The sequence below is a fragment of the Electrophorus electricus genome, chromosome 10 (genome assembly GCF_041902795.1).
Source record: "Electrophorus electricus isolate QZ-2024a chromosome 10, ASM4190279v1, whole genome shotgun sequence".
NCBI classification, from domain to species: Eukaryota; Metazoa; Chordata; class Actinopteri; order Gymnotiformes; family Gymnotidae; genus Electrophorus; species Electrophorus electricus.
In genome coordinates, this window is record NC_137506.1 from 19073078 (window position 1) to 19087863 (window position 14786).

General features: G+C 39.2%; 1 protein-coding gene across 2 annotated transcripts in view; it reads right to left on the reverse strand.

Moving 5' to 3' along the window:
* alk (ALK receptor tyrosine kinase) overlaps window positions 1–14786 on the reverse strand; it is a 236713-nt gene that overhangs the window by 134130 nt on the left and 87797 nt on the right. For both annotated transcript variants that reach the window (XM_081721954.1, XM_027020557.3), the window contains exon 2: window positions 7630–7743. In XM_081721954.1, the coding sequence (XP_081578080.1) occupies window positions 7630–7743 (114 nt within the window). The remainder of the gene's footprint in view (window positions 1–7629; window positions 7744–14786) is intronic.

The window sequence follows — 14786 nt, forward strand, 5'->3', positions numbered from 1 at the left end:
TAAGACTTGTGACATTTTGGCTCATCCTCTCTTTCATGCACCTTGTCACTGCTGTGGAAACTGTCTGTGTATGTCTCACTCAATGTTGTACAAATTGATCTAGGTCACAAACTCAAAAGAGAGGCTTTCTACCTAATGAGCTGGCTCTGTCACATCCACTGCACCAGGACCTGGTAATGTTGCATGACTGTACAATGGCAAAATCGTCTGGTTTTATCCTTTCAACAGCAGTTCTTTTTTTTTTTTTTTTTTTTGAGATAACTACAAAGGCAAGAGTTTGTCAAAAGAAATAAAAAGTCATTGAATGACATAGAGAAGCTCAGAACACAATGAGAGCCCCTTTCAAGTTTCAAAAAACAACGTAACATCTGTAAGTATGAAATTATTATTTGGCTTATTTGCAGAGAAATGTAATACCACTACACAAAATGAACAATGAGTTATGTGTATTTCAGTATTGCACCACACAAACACATATAGTACATTAGGACTCCTTTCTATTTGCAAACAGGTGAAGGCAAATGACTCAACAATGTCTGTGAAAACGTTTGCATATTTTGTGCTGCACTGACACCCACTGCAGCACTTTGAATTGATGGTTTACCAAATGTTCAAGGACATATAGTTTACTGACCATTTATCCTTATTTAAACCTCTTGTTTGTTCTGTCTTAATGGCCCAGAATGTGTAATAATATCCACTTAGATATCACTCAGTGTAAACACTAACACTTGTAAGGATCAGCTAATTTCCAATCAAACCCTACCAATTCACAAGTATTTCTTATTTTGCAATGCTTTGAAAGTTAGTCCATTTAAAATAATGTATACATAGGTTTAGTGTGGATATATGTGAACTTTTTTTTTCTCTGGAAGCAGAGACATGAAATAAAATTACATCACAGTAATCAAGAACTTGAAATCCACTTTCTCTAGTATATTTAATCACCACCCCAAAAGACAAAATACCCCCAAAATGAATGCGGACAAAGTTTGAAAATATCCAAGCCTTTAGACAGTTCACATGAATGATAGCTCCAGATAAAGACAGAGCAAAAACCAGATAAACAATAAGATAAAAAAAATCCCTACTCAAAAGCATTCATCAGGCCTTGGAGACTGTAGAACTTCATAGAAGTCCGCCTCCACTGTAAGTGTTCTGACTCAATTGATTCAGCTTGGTTATTAGCTGATAAGCTGTTTGGGAGCTTGAGCAGTGAGGCACTTAACTGTGTAGTGTTGTAGGCCTGCAGCACTTGATCTTGAGAATGCTACACAAGACTTTATTCCACCATTGAGTCAAAGCTAGTTAGACGCTCAGGAGAACACTGCTTAATATTGTAAGTATGTAAACACTTCTGAAGGCCGTGCATTGAAGAGGATTCTTGGATTATCCTGTTTATTTTGGTTGCAGCATTCACAAGATTTTTTAAAAATTATTTTTAGAAAAAGAAAGAAACAAACATCAAAGAAACTAGAATATTTAAAGAAAATAAAATACTTTTGAAAAACCAACACATTTTCACTGCATGCAATTACTTTTATGATCATTAACATCCATTTCTCTAAATTAAAGCATATGGACAGTATAATGAGTTGTATTGAAGAGTTAAGTAACTTTAAACATGTCATAGGGCACCACCTTTGTCGCAAGTGATTTCGTGAAATTTTTGGCCTGCTAGATCTGGCTTGGTCTGTAAGTGTGATTACTGAAAAAAAATGGAAATGTCTGAGAGTAACACAGCTCAAGTAGTAGACAACGCAAACTCATAGAGCAGGGTTGTGGAGTACTAAAGCCAAATTTGGGTTTGGGCTAGGCTCCTTAGTTCCATAAAAAGGTTCTGTTAATGCCACAGCATACCAAGGCATTTTACAAAGTTATATATTTTCAACTTTGCGGTAACAGTAAAGGAAAAGCACTGTCCTGTTCCAGCTGTGCCCCTGTGTACAAATCAAGGTCCATAAAGTCATGGCCAGATGAGTTTATTGTAGAGTAACTCCACTAGCTTGCACAGAGTTCTGACCTCAACCCTGCTGAAAACATGTGGGATGAAGCGACACGTTCCGAGCTTCTCATCCAATATCAGTGCTTGCCCTCACAAATATGGATTGAATGGGCACAGACTGCCATAGACACGCTCAGAAATCATGTGCAAATCTTGTAAAAAGACTTGAAAGAAGAGTGGTGGCTGGAATAGCAGTAATGGTGGTGCCAACTCCATATTAATGCCCATGGTTTTGTGAAGGGACATCCAACAATCTCATATAGTTTTGACAGTCAGGTGTCCACATCCTTTGAGCCATATAGTGTCACATGCGGCTTAAAATATTTTCTCTGGTGTGCACACACCAATCACCTTATTAGAAACATTTACACACAATGTCTACTTAATTAGATATCTCCCATCATACATGTGCTTTTACAATTACATTTGTCTGTTATTATGCTACAATTGTCTATTGCGCTCTCAGGCAACCACTATCCTGTTCATCCCTGGTTAGTTTCTGACTACAGGACTACTGTTGAGCAGATATCATTCTCAATACCATAGTGACATTGACATTGTAGTAGCATGAAGCTGGTTTAATGATACCCACAGCTGCTTGGGTTCTTGCACATGGTAGTGTCACTATTGAATGATATTAAAACTACAGCATTTCTGTGATTAGTGAGCATATATTCACAGCAAATAAGGCTCAGAATCAAGTATCAAAATGTATGTTAAATCTAAAAAAGATCACAAATTGCAATTGGAGTTATATAGTTTTAATATTCAAACTAAGCATAATGTGTATCTATAACATTTTCCAAGTATTAGATCATAAATAGCATTAAATGTGATCTTGAAAAGGGGCCTCAATTTCTTAAAGGCTAAACCCAGATATTTTCAGAGCTTTCACATTTAAAGCAGCACAAGCTACTACAAGGTTTTGGTTCAAATTTGTCCCTGATCTCTGCATGCAACAACCAGCCAGGCCATAAGACATCACCTGTATATGTGAATACTAATACACAGGCCACCATGGTCAGCAGATATCTTGACATAAGGGTTGTCGTAATAAAGCACTGAGGAGTAGGGGTGGGTTGTAACTGCAGTAGCAAAGAACCTTTATGGGTCATAAATCTGTGAAATCAAAATGGCAAATTATTCCTTCTACACTTTATATGCCCCTTAGATGAGGCCAGATCATTAAAAAACCCTCCTTTCAGCAGGAATGGGCAGCAAGGAATCAGGCATTGGAGTGGGAATACCCATGCCAGGGAAACCCCACAAGTACCAATGCAGGGGGCAGCTTTCTATATAAAAGAATATCACAGGCTTTTGCATATTAGCTCCTTTACAGATGCCTGAGACAGGCTTCTAAAAAATATCTGTTAAGCAATCTGTAAAATCCAATTTTCTCATCTATCTATGCATATTAACTTAATGAGTGTTGGTTGCATATAAGACTGCTGTCCATGGCGACACAAGGATAGTAATCGAGCGCATCAATTAAATCACCACCTTGCAGTGAAACAGACACAGAATCAGGAGCCTGTTTGTTGATTAATGATATTCCTAATTGTGCAGACATTATATAAATGTGACTAGTAAATCTAACATGGATCATCTGCAGGCGCCATGATAAATAACATGCTGATTTATTGCAGACGTAGCAGTGGGTTCATTGCTGATGCCGGGTTTGATTTGAAGTGGGTGGCAGTGAAGACCTATAAAGAGAGTCCGCTTTGGGTTAATGAGCCTGTAATGTCAAAGTGACCCCGACCTCATTTATCACAGGGAGCTGAGATTGAGCACTTTGTTACCTCACCGTGTCAGGGGTCGGCTGGAAGCTGGCCAGGTGTTGCTGGTTTCTGCTCAGAATACAAATGGCTGTGCTCTGCCTAAACAATACTACAAGGCACCAGACAGGAGAACAAACAAAAATAATTGGTCCTCTGATTTGCATACAAGCCCTGCTGACACAAACCAAATTTAATTGTTATGTTTGAACATTTTCTTTGTGGGTGTAGAAATAAAAAAAAGCATGCTGTGTTGTGCACAAGTCCTCTTGGTAGGATGATGAATATATTTATTTTTGCAATTATGGGTGAAGCATGTAAGCTGTTGATCAGTTCTGTGACAGCAGGACTGCTGGAATGGACAATGCCTTCAGAGGCATCTGGGCATCCCTCCTCAGAATGGCTGCTACCCTGCTGGGTGTGAGGGGAGGGTGGATAAACGGATGAGTCATGAGTCAGACAGCTAAGATGCAGAGCGATGTGGACAGGCTAAATAAACCCGAGCAAAAAGCTCAGTACACCCCAGCTCAGACAGGTATTCATCTCCGACACCCCTTAACTGGTGGTCGCTTTTCCTTAAGCAGGACTTCAGAGGAAAATCCAATTTCGGTTCTCATTTTGCTGCAGATGAGGCAAAATTCCAATGCTTTGTGTCCCAGCTGGAGGACATGGACAGGGAGCACACTGGGAGAAAAAAATCATGCTCAAAAAGAAGTGCAGTTGAAAAAGAGCTCAGGAATGAGCCTGGTGCCTGTGTCTCCCCTCCATAAGCCTTTACCGACTTGCACTCAGTCATATTTTGACATGGGGCACAAAGGGACCAGCAACAAAATGTCATAATGGCATCGGCACTATGCCCAAGTACAGAATAACGACCTGGTATGGTGAGGCAAGAGACTTAAAAAAGCACTACACAAATATATTTGCTGACAGTCTGCATAACCAGACCCAGGCCGAGAGACACCACGTGTATTTTATTTTAGGCCAACAAAAATGTCACACTGCAGGGAAAGTTGTTTGCTGTTTTCACCTGCACCATAAAAGGGAAAAGAAAAGTTACAGCAAAATAAGGAACTAGCAAAACTTAAAATGAGAAATTCATTCTTACCTCTGTAAAATCTTAAGAAACATATAATGATTCTAACATACTTTAAGTATAATGTATCAAGTATCAACTATACAATTATAAATATTCAAATTAAGGGCAGAGTCATATACATTTGTCTCTAACACTTTTGACATTTGCCCTTAGCCTGAAACCTGTTGCCACCCATGCAGCTGCATCTACATCTGCATCTTCCTAGTCAAACCTATTTCTCCAGCAGATGCCAGCCTGTGGTCTCCTGACACATGCCTGGCGTGCACTCCAGATGGGGCACTGGCTGCCTCTGGCAAAGCAGCTCTCCAAACAAGTGCACACATTAGTTCTAATGTCACAGTTGTGGAGGAGGGTCCACCTTGACGTGGAAGTTCATGGATATTGCAGCCCTTGCCTCCACCCCACTGTGGTGCTCATGCAATTCCCAGCCAAGACCTACCACCACCAGTGCTCACAGTAAATGCCAGCACATGGTATATGCTGGGAGGACAGTGACGATACTGTGTTGTGTGAAGTGTGAAATGCTACATCTTTGTCCATGCTGGTCATATCTCACCCAGGTCCAGGCTCTCTGAAAACAGGCCCTAGCAAAGCTGGTGGACCTGTGACTCCTAGTGGCAGAATTGGAATTGCCTTAAATGGATGTTTAACCAGTGGGAATAGTCGTATGCAAACTCTATTACGGTTAACACTATCGAGCTCTCTCATCTGTTGCAGTCAAACAGGCGCTTCTGCAGAGGAGACAGGTGATTCAGTGGCAATCAGCTTCAGAAAAAACAAGATCAGTGTCACTGACTTCTTGAATAACAACACTGCGAGGTGTTTTTCCCCCTCAATAGATTCTGTCATTCAGAAGTTGTCTGCCACAGAGAATATAGTTATATATAGGAATAGTTTTATCCTTTGACTTTGGCTTTTTGCTGTTGGCTTTTTGTTTCTGATGACATGGTATGGGGATCGTGTTGTATGTCTGGACGAAGTGCATTCAGCTGCTTCATATCAGTCCCTTGCTGGACCACGTCAGCATGAATGATGATAGAAGCTGACAGCTGTCCACACACCGACTGGGGGATGGACCTGCCCAGCATAAATCAGAGGGCACACAAGCACCATGCTGACACCAATTACATGGGCCCAAGGGGCCAACGGCAGACACCCTGGCCCTGTTCTCCATGCGTTAGTTATGTTGGTGCTTTTCACAAACAGCTGGCTGACAGCTTTGTGAACTACTGCACTACCGAAAATTTGCAGCTGGCCTTGACCTTTGACATGAGCAGTGGCAAATGAAGGATCCTTACACATGCACTGCCACTGTTGAGTGATGTTCACAGGCTTGGCCTCTGATCAGAACTGGGCCATGAGGGTCACAGACACACAGCAGCTCAGGATCTAACGCCTGTGTCTTACAGTCACACACTCTGTGACTTAGTCTCTCATCCATACAGACAGGCAGTTTCAAAGGAAAATTGTTCTCTTTACCACTTAATCTTACACTGCCCTCCAGAAGTATTGGCACCCTTGGTAAAGGCTTTTTAGTTTCACAAATGATTTCACACTTGAAATGTATTTGAAATGATCATACATTAGTTTCCCTTCCACTGGGATTTAATATGAGGTGACATGTAGGCAAAACAAGCATAGTAATTTTTTAACAAGGGTAAGATTAACACATGCTATTACCAATTTCCACTACAACTGCAATAATTTAACAAGTTACAAACAATTGGAGCTGCACTGAACCTGTCTTGAAGACAATGCAAGTGTATTTTGCGCAGTCATTTGGAAAGAGGAGGGTGAAGAACCATTTCATGAGATGGATACATACCAGGATTATCAAGGCTTTGAAACTATCCTTCAGTGACAAGAAAATCTTTAGAACCTGGGGTTCTCTAAGCATCATTGAAATTCAAATCAGGTTCTATGGTCAAATGAAGCATAACTAGCCAATTTTGGCAGAAAAAGCAAACAAACAAGCAAAAAGAAAAGTGAGTTTTGTATAAAAAGTCATGCAGAAATTATCTTAATTTCTCTGAAGTATGGCAGGGGGAACTGTAATAATGTGGAGCAGTTCTGGAAAGTTGTGAAAAACTTCATTACGTTATCTAGCATTCTGTGTGTTTAAACCAAGATTAAATGATGTTAGAATCCCAGTTCATTTATTGTATTCCTATGGTGCAGTTTATAATAGTAAGCATGACTGTGAATATAAACAACATATAATGAAAACAACCTTTGCGGCAGCTAAGCTATATACTGTGACCTGTGAAAAGTTCATGTGTTACAAAGCAATATCTGCATTTTTAAATAAGTTTTAATTAAGTGCTTTTATTATATTTTTATATTTATTATATGTTTTAATTAAGTGCTTTGTAAAGAAACCCCTATGGACTGGACAAGTTCATGTCTAGCTTTCTTGCTCGCTACCATTCTGTCTTCCTCTGTACATTTTTTTGTCTCCCCACTTGTCTGTTTCTGTCCCTCTCAATTTCTCTATCTGTTGTCCTCAGTATGTCTACTTATATCAATGCCTTGTTGCATCATGCCTAATATCCTTAGAATTTCTGAGGTAGGTATTGATCAGAGCAACCACATTCTTCATATTCGGCCTTAGACAGTCAGATGCTTTGCAAATAAGTGATGAATAAGAGAGAGACAGATATGCAGGCTGACAGGGAGCTGCAGGCATGTGTCATGGCCTATAACACACTCTTCTTCTCCCTGTAAGCAGCTGATTACAGGGGACTTACCTGTGGTTGGCGCTGCATCCTCTGGGAAAGCGACTTCTTCCTCCGCTATCCAGGAGAAGTTCCAGTATCTGAGGGATGTGTCTGTGTTTCCTGCACTTCTGGTTGATGTCAAGCCTGTAAACAGAACCATAGCATGTGGTAAGAATTTTATACTCTATGATACAGTGAATTTCCTGATTAGCTCCATGAGAGATAGGCATTAGAACAGCTTTAATAAAATGCTTCAGTGTTAAACCTAAAAAGAAATCATAATTCAGAATAGTTTAACATGGTTTTATGATGTTTTGCTTCGAATTCTTAGTTTTAGAATTGCAGATAGGGCCACAATATTTCTGATATACTTCATCAGGGCATAATTTTAGGACATGTTTTCATTGTCTGCAACTTTAAAATGAAGCTTTAAAAAAAAAAAAAACACCTTATGGCCATTTTAAGGGAAGAAAACACACTGGTAAAATAGTCACAATTATACCGCAAAACAACAACAAAAAACCCCACATATTTCTAAATAAGTCAATTACTTTAGTAATTTACTCAAAATAAAAACTGAGTGAAATTAGTTAAAATCCATAACAACACATGAGAGAAAGATTAGGATGCACAGAACCATTTCACAACAAAAAAAGTCTAAATCCAATCCAAGCCAAATAAGATTCATTTTCCAGGATACAATTTTGCTTGTAAAAATGTTGATGTGAAATGAAATACTTTTGTGTGTGTGTGTGTGTGTGACAAAAACTTGGCTGCTGCAATGAAATGTTAATTTCAAGATTAATCACAGCAGACCAGTTTTTTTAGTGTGCTATTCAGCCGTTCCTAATGAGCTCAACTGGAGATGGAATATTCTAACAGGGGTTGGTCTTATAGTCAGTCTGGTCAGTGCATGAGGGATCTGCTAAGGGTTACTCTAACTCCTCACTGAAAGCAACGAACAGAGAGAGAAGCCAGTGTGCTGCATATCAGAGGAATGTGGGCATACCTAAATCCTTAAATCATTCGGAATGACCATTAAGCCAGAATCAATAGTAAACACAACATGACTTTCATATGGACCCAGCCAAATACAGTGAGAGCCTGGTGCAGGACCATGCTCTCAACTAGCTCATTCTCCTCCATTCCACACAGTTAATAAATGACAAGGAAGTACTTTTACACAAAACAAATCCACACAAACCCATTACAGAGTGCATGGGTTATGAAAGATTCCAACTTAGAACAACACTAGCATGTCTGGTTCACTTATTTTCCCTCATCCTCTCTTATCCAGTGACATTTTCTCCCATTTGTGCTTTACAGCTGTTTTCCACTCATCACATGCCTGCCTGGGGCTTGATGGGTCTCTATCCCTGGACATAATTTATATATATATATAAATACATACACACACACACACACACACACACACACACACACACACACACACACACACACACAAGAAGCAGCACTACTCCATCATCTGATCAATGAGGCCGGAGATCCAGCTCTTCTCGCCTGCCTCCTCATCACCCCGCATCCACTTGGAGCGGCCAATCTTAGGCCTGCTCAGCTGCAGCAGTCTTCCTCTGTCTCAAAATAATTAAATAAGTAACAAACGCTCGATAGAAAACACCGCCGTGTAGAGGAACAGAAATGTGTTTGGAGGGACATGATGTACTGCTGGATTCGTAGGCTTTATTTGGCACTGGTTCAATGATCCTGAAACTCAATTACCCATGAAGGGGGTGGAGGGGTGAGGGGAGTTACATCACGAAATGCCCTTTGCCCTATCACATGTCTGTTTCTTTGCTAAATACCAGTGAATGGACACAAGATGGTCTTCAAAAGCTCATCACGCACAAGCCACACATGTTAAAGCAAAACCAAATCATTTCAGCATCAGCTTCATTCAACTTCTGACCAGTTAACCACCACATATATTTGTTAATCAAACATGAAACTATCCAAGGATGTTAAATGCATTCACGTAGCCCTTTGAAAACAATGATCTTGTACAATCTTGTATCCCCTTGTGTCCCTTGGTGTGACATGTCTGTGGCAATAATTGAGGAAGAAAACGTGAGAATAAACATGAGGCCCATAAAACACAAGTATTACAGTGAACACAGGGTGGATGGAAATCCCTCTGCTTGACCCAGTTCTCTACCCATAATCCCCCTGTGGCATAGTTTACATGTCACAGCAACAACCTCGCTTTATAGTAATTAAGATTGGATGTGGATACATACATTAATACTTGGATAAATTGATTACCCGTCCTCTCTTGGTGGATCATTAAAGGCTCGTCAAAGTCTACCAGTAAAGAAGAGGGTGGAAAAATGTCAGGGGCTGAATTAAACTCAGGCGATAGCACAAAGGAACACATTGATTTCTGTCAGGCTCAGTCCATCTCCACCTCTCTAGGATTTTGCACATGTGCGGGAACTTAGTAAAGTTGAAATTTACTAAGCAAAAGCATGCGCGTATGGCAGTGGTTGCTTAGTGGTTAACATACTTGCCTCTTAAACAGAAGGTTGCCAGTTCAAGTCCCCCCCCAATTGTGAAGTTGACTTTGTTAGTCCCCTGAGCAGCACCCCAAATTCCATTTAGTCATAATTGTATGTTGCTTTGGATAAAGGTGTCTGCTAAATGCTATAAATGAAGCCGTATGTTTTTTCCTGTAATTCGGTGTTTTGCTTTTTTGTGTGTTACTGTTCTATGAAATTGTGACCAATTATGCAATAAACCTCTGCTGAATATATTAAATTAGATCTCATGTATTCCACTTAAAGGTTTTACCATACAAAAAACATTATATTGTACTGAATTGTTAAAATAAACAATTAATTGTTAAAATAAACAATTAATAAGAAACCAAACCTTTATTCAGTTTTTTTCTTTTATTGTGCTGAGCAGTAACTACTGCATCTCAAATGTCCTAGACACAGTGCAGTTTTGTACTTAGTCTATTATCAGTTAGGTTCAAAACTAAATTTATTTTAAGAACTTTTATGTGCATATTTTATTTTGCCTTTTTCCAATAATACAATACATAAACAGAAAAACTGCATGCTTGGTTTCTATTAAATTATCATGTAATGCAATAAATATATGCTTTCCTAGATCTAGAAACATAGAAGTGAAACATCGATAGAAACATAACTATTGGTCCTTTTAAAAAATATATTTCCAATTACTACTTTAAACCTCTAAGCTCAGTTGCTGGCAATGTGCAGTAATAACATATTAAATATTTTTTGCTCATTCTTCAAAGAACCAAGTAAAACAAAGTTGTTGAAAATGCAGTCCAGGTTATGTTTGTTGCAAAATGAATTTTACTCAACAATAATCATGCCCAATGCACAACAATCATAATAAAATATCTCCACGTTCAATTCACACAAGCAATTGGAAATTTAGATTTTCATTGCTGTTTTTTCTATGTGCTTTGGGAGAGGAATAATTACTTCAGTGCTATGACATGCTGTTTGTCATTGCCTCAAATAACTGAAATTTCAGAACACAAAGCACGGATGAAAGTAACATTTGTCAGAGCAGGGTTTTTCCTGTGCAGACAGGTTTCTTATACGTTGCATGATCTTTTTTTGTCATCATAACTCGGCATATGGTCCACAACATCAAATGTTTTACTGCCAAGAGCCTCTCTTCAGCTTGTTTCATCAAGGGCTGATCTGGTGTGGTAGGGGTACTTGGCCTTCTTTTGTTTCACACAGATGAATTTTGCAGTCACACAAGGCACCATGCAACATTTTCTTTGAAGTGGAGGATATCCAAGATTCCACCTTTGGGATCCTGAGACCTTCTTTGTATCTCTCTGTATTCAGACTTGCCACTTCAGGAGCCTGAATGACCATATTTAGCATGCACTTTTAAAAGTGAATTTTTGTTTGCTAGAGGGTAGGCAATTGATCCAGTAGTTCACCCTTACCACTCCAAGACAACTGATCTTTACAAAATTGACATACATTTGATCATATTCCCCATCCCAAGTAACCCATATTATAATACTGTATATCTAAGTCCCTCATTTGACATGTCTTTGGAATGATGCAGGTTTTCCATGGGATATTAATAAGTCATATTAATGACTAAGACAAGTCGTAACTTGCAACTAATATTGGGACTCTACACTAATTCAATCAATTAATCAATTATTTTTTAATACAGGGTATGAAGGGGGGTTACTTAGTACCTCACCTCAGATGCTGGAACCTAGTATGACACAAACTGCAATCAGGCACTAAACTGCAATGCAAAACTTAACCAAAATGGTTATGACATAGGAAAATTAGATGAGATTCACCAGATTAGATTCAAACTAAATAATTGGACACCACCTGACAGCAGTTGTGCAACACATACTCTATTACTAAGTTAAATAATCCAAATGGCTGTGCATGCCTTATCAACAAAGCAGTTGTTTCCCTCCAGATTGCTTCTGTTGAGAAAGTTATAAGCACACCATAGATCAGAATGGGTGATGAACTAATTTATTTTTTATATCATTGCTGATGAGTGGAAAAGTGGCAGAAACGTTGTGAAAGCTAACTATGGCCCTCACTTAATTTAGTAGAACATCTGTCTCACTGTTCCATTTCAGAAGACCAGCCAACAGGAGGTGGAGTTAGTTCAGCCTCAAGCAGAGCCAATCATGAAGTCTGCATCTTATTTTACTCAGGCAACAGGTGTGACATCTTGATGATGCCACACTAGCAGTAATCATGTCCTGTAATAATGACTGGAACACTGTCGAAGGTACTGAAAGTTGTTTAACAGTTGATGATGATGATGATGATGATGATGATGATGATGATGATGATGATGAGGAGGAGGAGGAGGAGCAGGAGGAGGAGGAGAACGATGATGATGTGGAGGAGGAGCAGGAGAAGGAGGAAAAGGAGGAGGAGGAGGAAGCTGAGGAGTTGAAGAAGTTGAGGAGGAAAATGGTGATGATGGTTAAACAGGTAGTGTGACTCTCTTAATCACTGCACAGAGACACCTGCAAAGGAGAGAAATCATTATTGTCAGTTTTCAGTAACAAAGGTTGTCGTTTTTTATTTACCGCCGACCTCCTGTAGGTTATCAAAGCATCAACAAGCAGGGATACGGGGATGCTGAAAGATGACTAGAGTTTTATTGCCTTACCTAGTGAAAGAGAGCAGTAATAAAATCTTTGACCCATCTCCATTCCTAGATTTCCCTCCTGTGGAGTTTAGCTCTAGTCCTAATCTAACATACATGATTCAGATAATCAAGGCCTTTTGTAGCATCTGAAGAGTCAGGTGTGCTAGAACTAAAATCTGAAGGGTTGTAGATCACTGGAACCAGAGTTAGACACTCTACAGCTGTGGTTACATAGGGGACATTTTCACCTCCTGTTGCTAAAGCCCTTTATAAAGAGTGGCCTGTTGCACACTTCATGCACAATACAAAACCTAATTTAAAGACCATTTAAAGAGAAGACTATAAAACAAAATTAATAAGTAAATGAGGACTTAATATTTTATATACTTAATGATCAAGTGCATTTGGTTATCACAAAGTAATTTTTTTTAAATGTAAATTATCAGCACTGGGAATTCATGTTTTGTAAATACAGAGTGAACACTGCAGCATTTAATTAGAAAAGAGTTTTTCTCCTTCATTTATGTTTTACTCACATATGCGTAAGATGAAAGGAGCATGTCTAGATCTACACACCGAGTTGAATAATTTCACATATGGAATGTCTGAATCTGTACATTGGGTTGAATCAGTTCACATATGGAATATCTGAATCAGTACATTGGGTTGAATCATTTCACATATAAGATGTCTGGATGTACACACTGGGTTGAATCATTTCACATATGCAATATGTACCATTCATATCAAATCATTTCACAATGAAGTTGAGAAAAGTTGAGAAAAGTAATCTCTAATGCATCTTTCTATTTTCAGATTTCTCGCACAAAAGATCATAAACACAAGTGTGTGATTTCATTCATTGTTTCATCACAATTAGGCGTTTTGCATGTTAGAGCCAATAAAAATGCAAGTTATGCAGGCCATGGGGTCTCCAAGAATTGCACTTAGAGTCACTGACTAATTAATGCATTATGCATGAATACATCCTGAGCTGTGAACTGGCCTTCTAGTTATTGGAAATTGCTTCAACCCTTAAACTTGTTTCCACCCTACATAATTCATTGTGGTAGTATCAAAACCTCCCAAAGTATACATCTTAACATATAGGTACCCAATTGAAGAATATGTCATACTCATGAAAAAAATTAGTGTAGCAAAAACAGACAATTTATTCCTCTGATGAAACTTTGATCTGGTCAGAGTGGACATTCTCTCAGCCCTGGCCCAATTAATCAGTGTGGTGGCCCAATTAATCTTATCAATTATAACCAACAATTTATTAGTGTTAATATCACTACGGAAGAAAAAAGATGTCTTTACCTACAACTACCAAAATTCACAATTCTTGGGACAGCTGTCAGGTTGGGGCATTCAGAACACGAAGGCGCAAACACTATCCATCAGTAAAATGCCAGCACTGTATGAAAGTGGATGTGATTTAGCGATACGCCTCCCTGCTCCCCCATAATCGGCGAGTCGGGGAGTTAATGCAATACAGCTCAGCTTTTAAAAAGGGAAGTGGCACTCCATAAATCTGAACTGCAGCTTTGACCTCAACTTCCTGGTTTACCCTCTCCCTCCCCCTCATTGCATGTATGTGTATGTGTGTGTGTGTGTGTGTGTGTGCGTGTGTGTGTGTGTGTGTGTGTGTGTGTGTGTGTGTGTGTGTGTGTGTGTGTGTGTGTGAGACTGTAAGTCATACAGATCACCACTTCTTAGACTCTTTGTCCACCTAAGTTCAGCTTACCATGGTCCCAAAAAGGATTCAAACCCCAAAGAGGAGCACTTTCATAAATACTGAGATAGTGCATATAGTAATTTTCATATACACAACCCTGTTGCAATTTCAATTCTGGTCAAGCCTCAATGATCCTAGATTTGCTTCTACATGTATACAATCCATTATATGAGGAAGACAATCACTAGCAGCACTGCCAACAGTAGCCTGTACAAGGGCTTTGGTCCCAGCCAAATGTCACTGACTAGCTTGTGTCAAGTCCCATGAACTCTGCAGAACTCTAAATAACAACAAC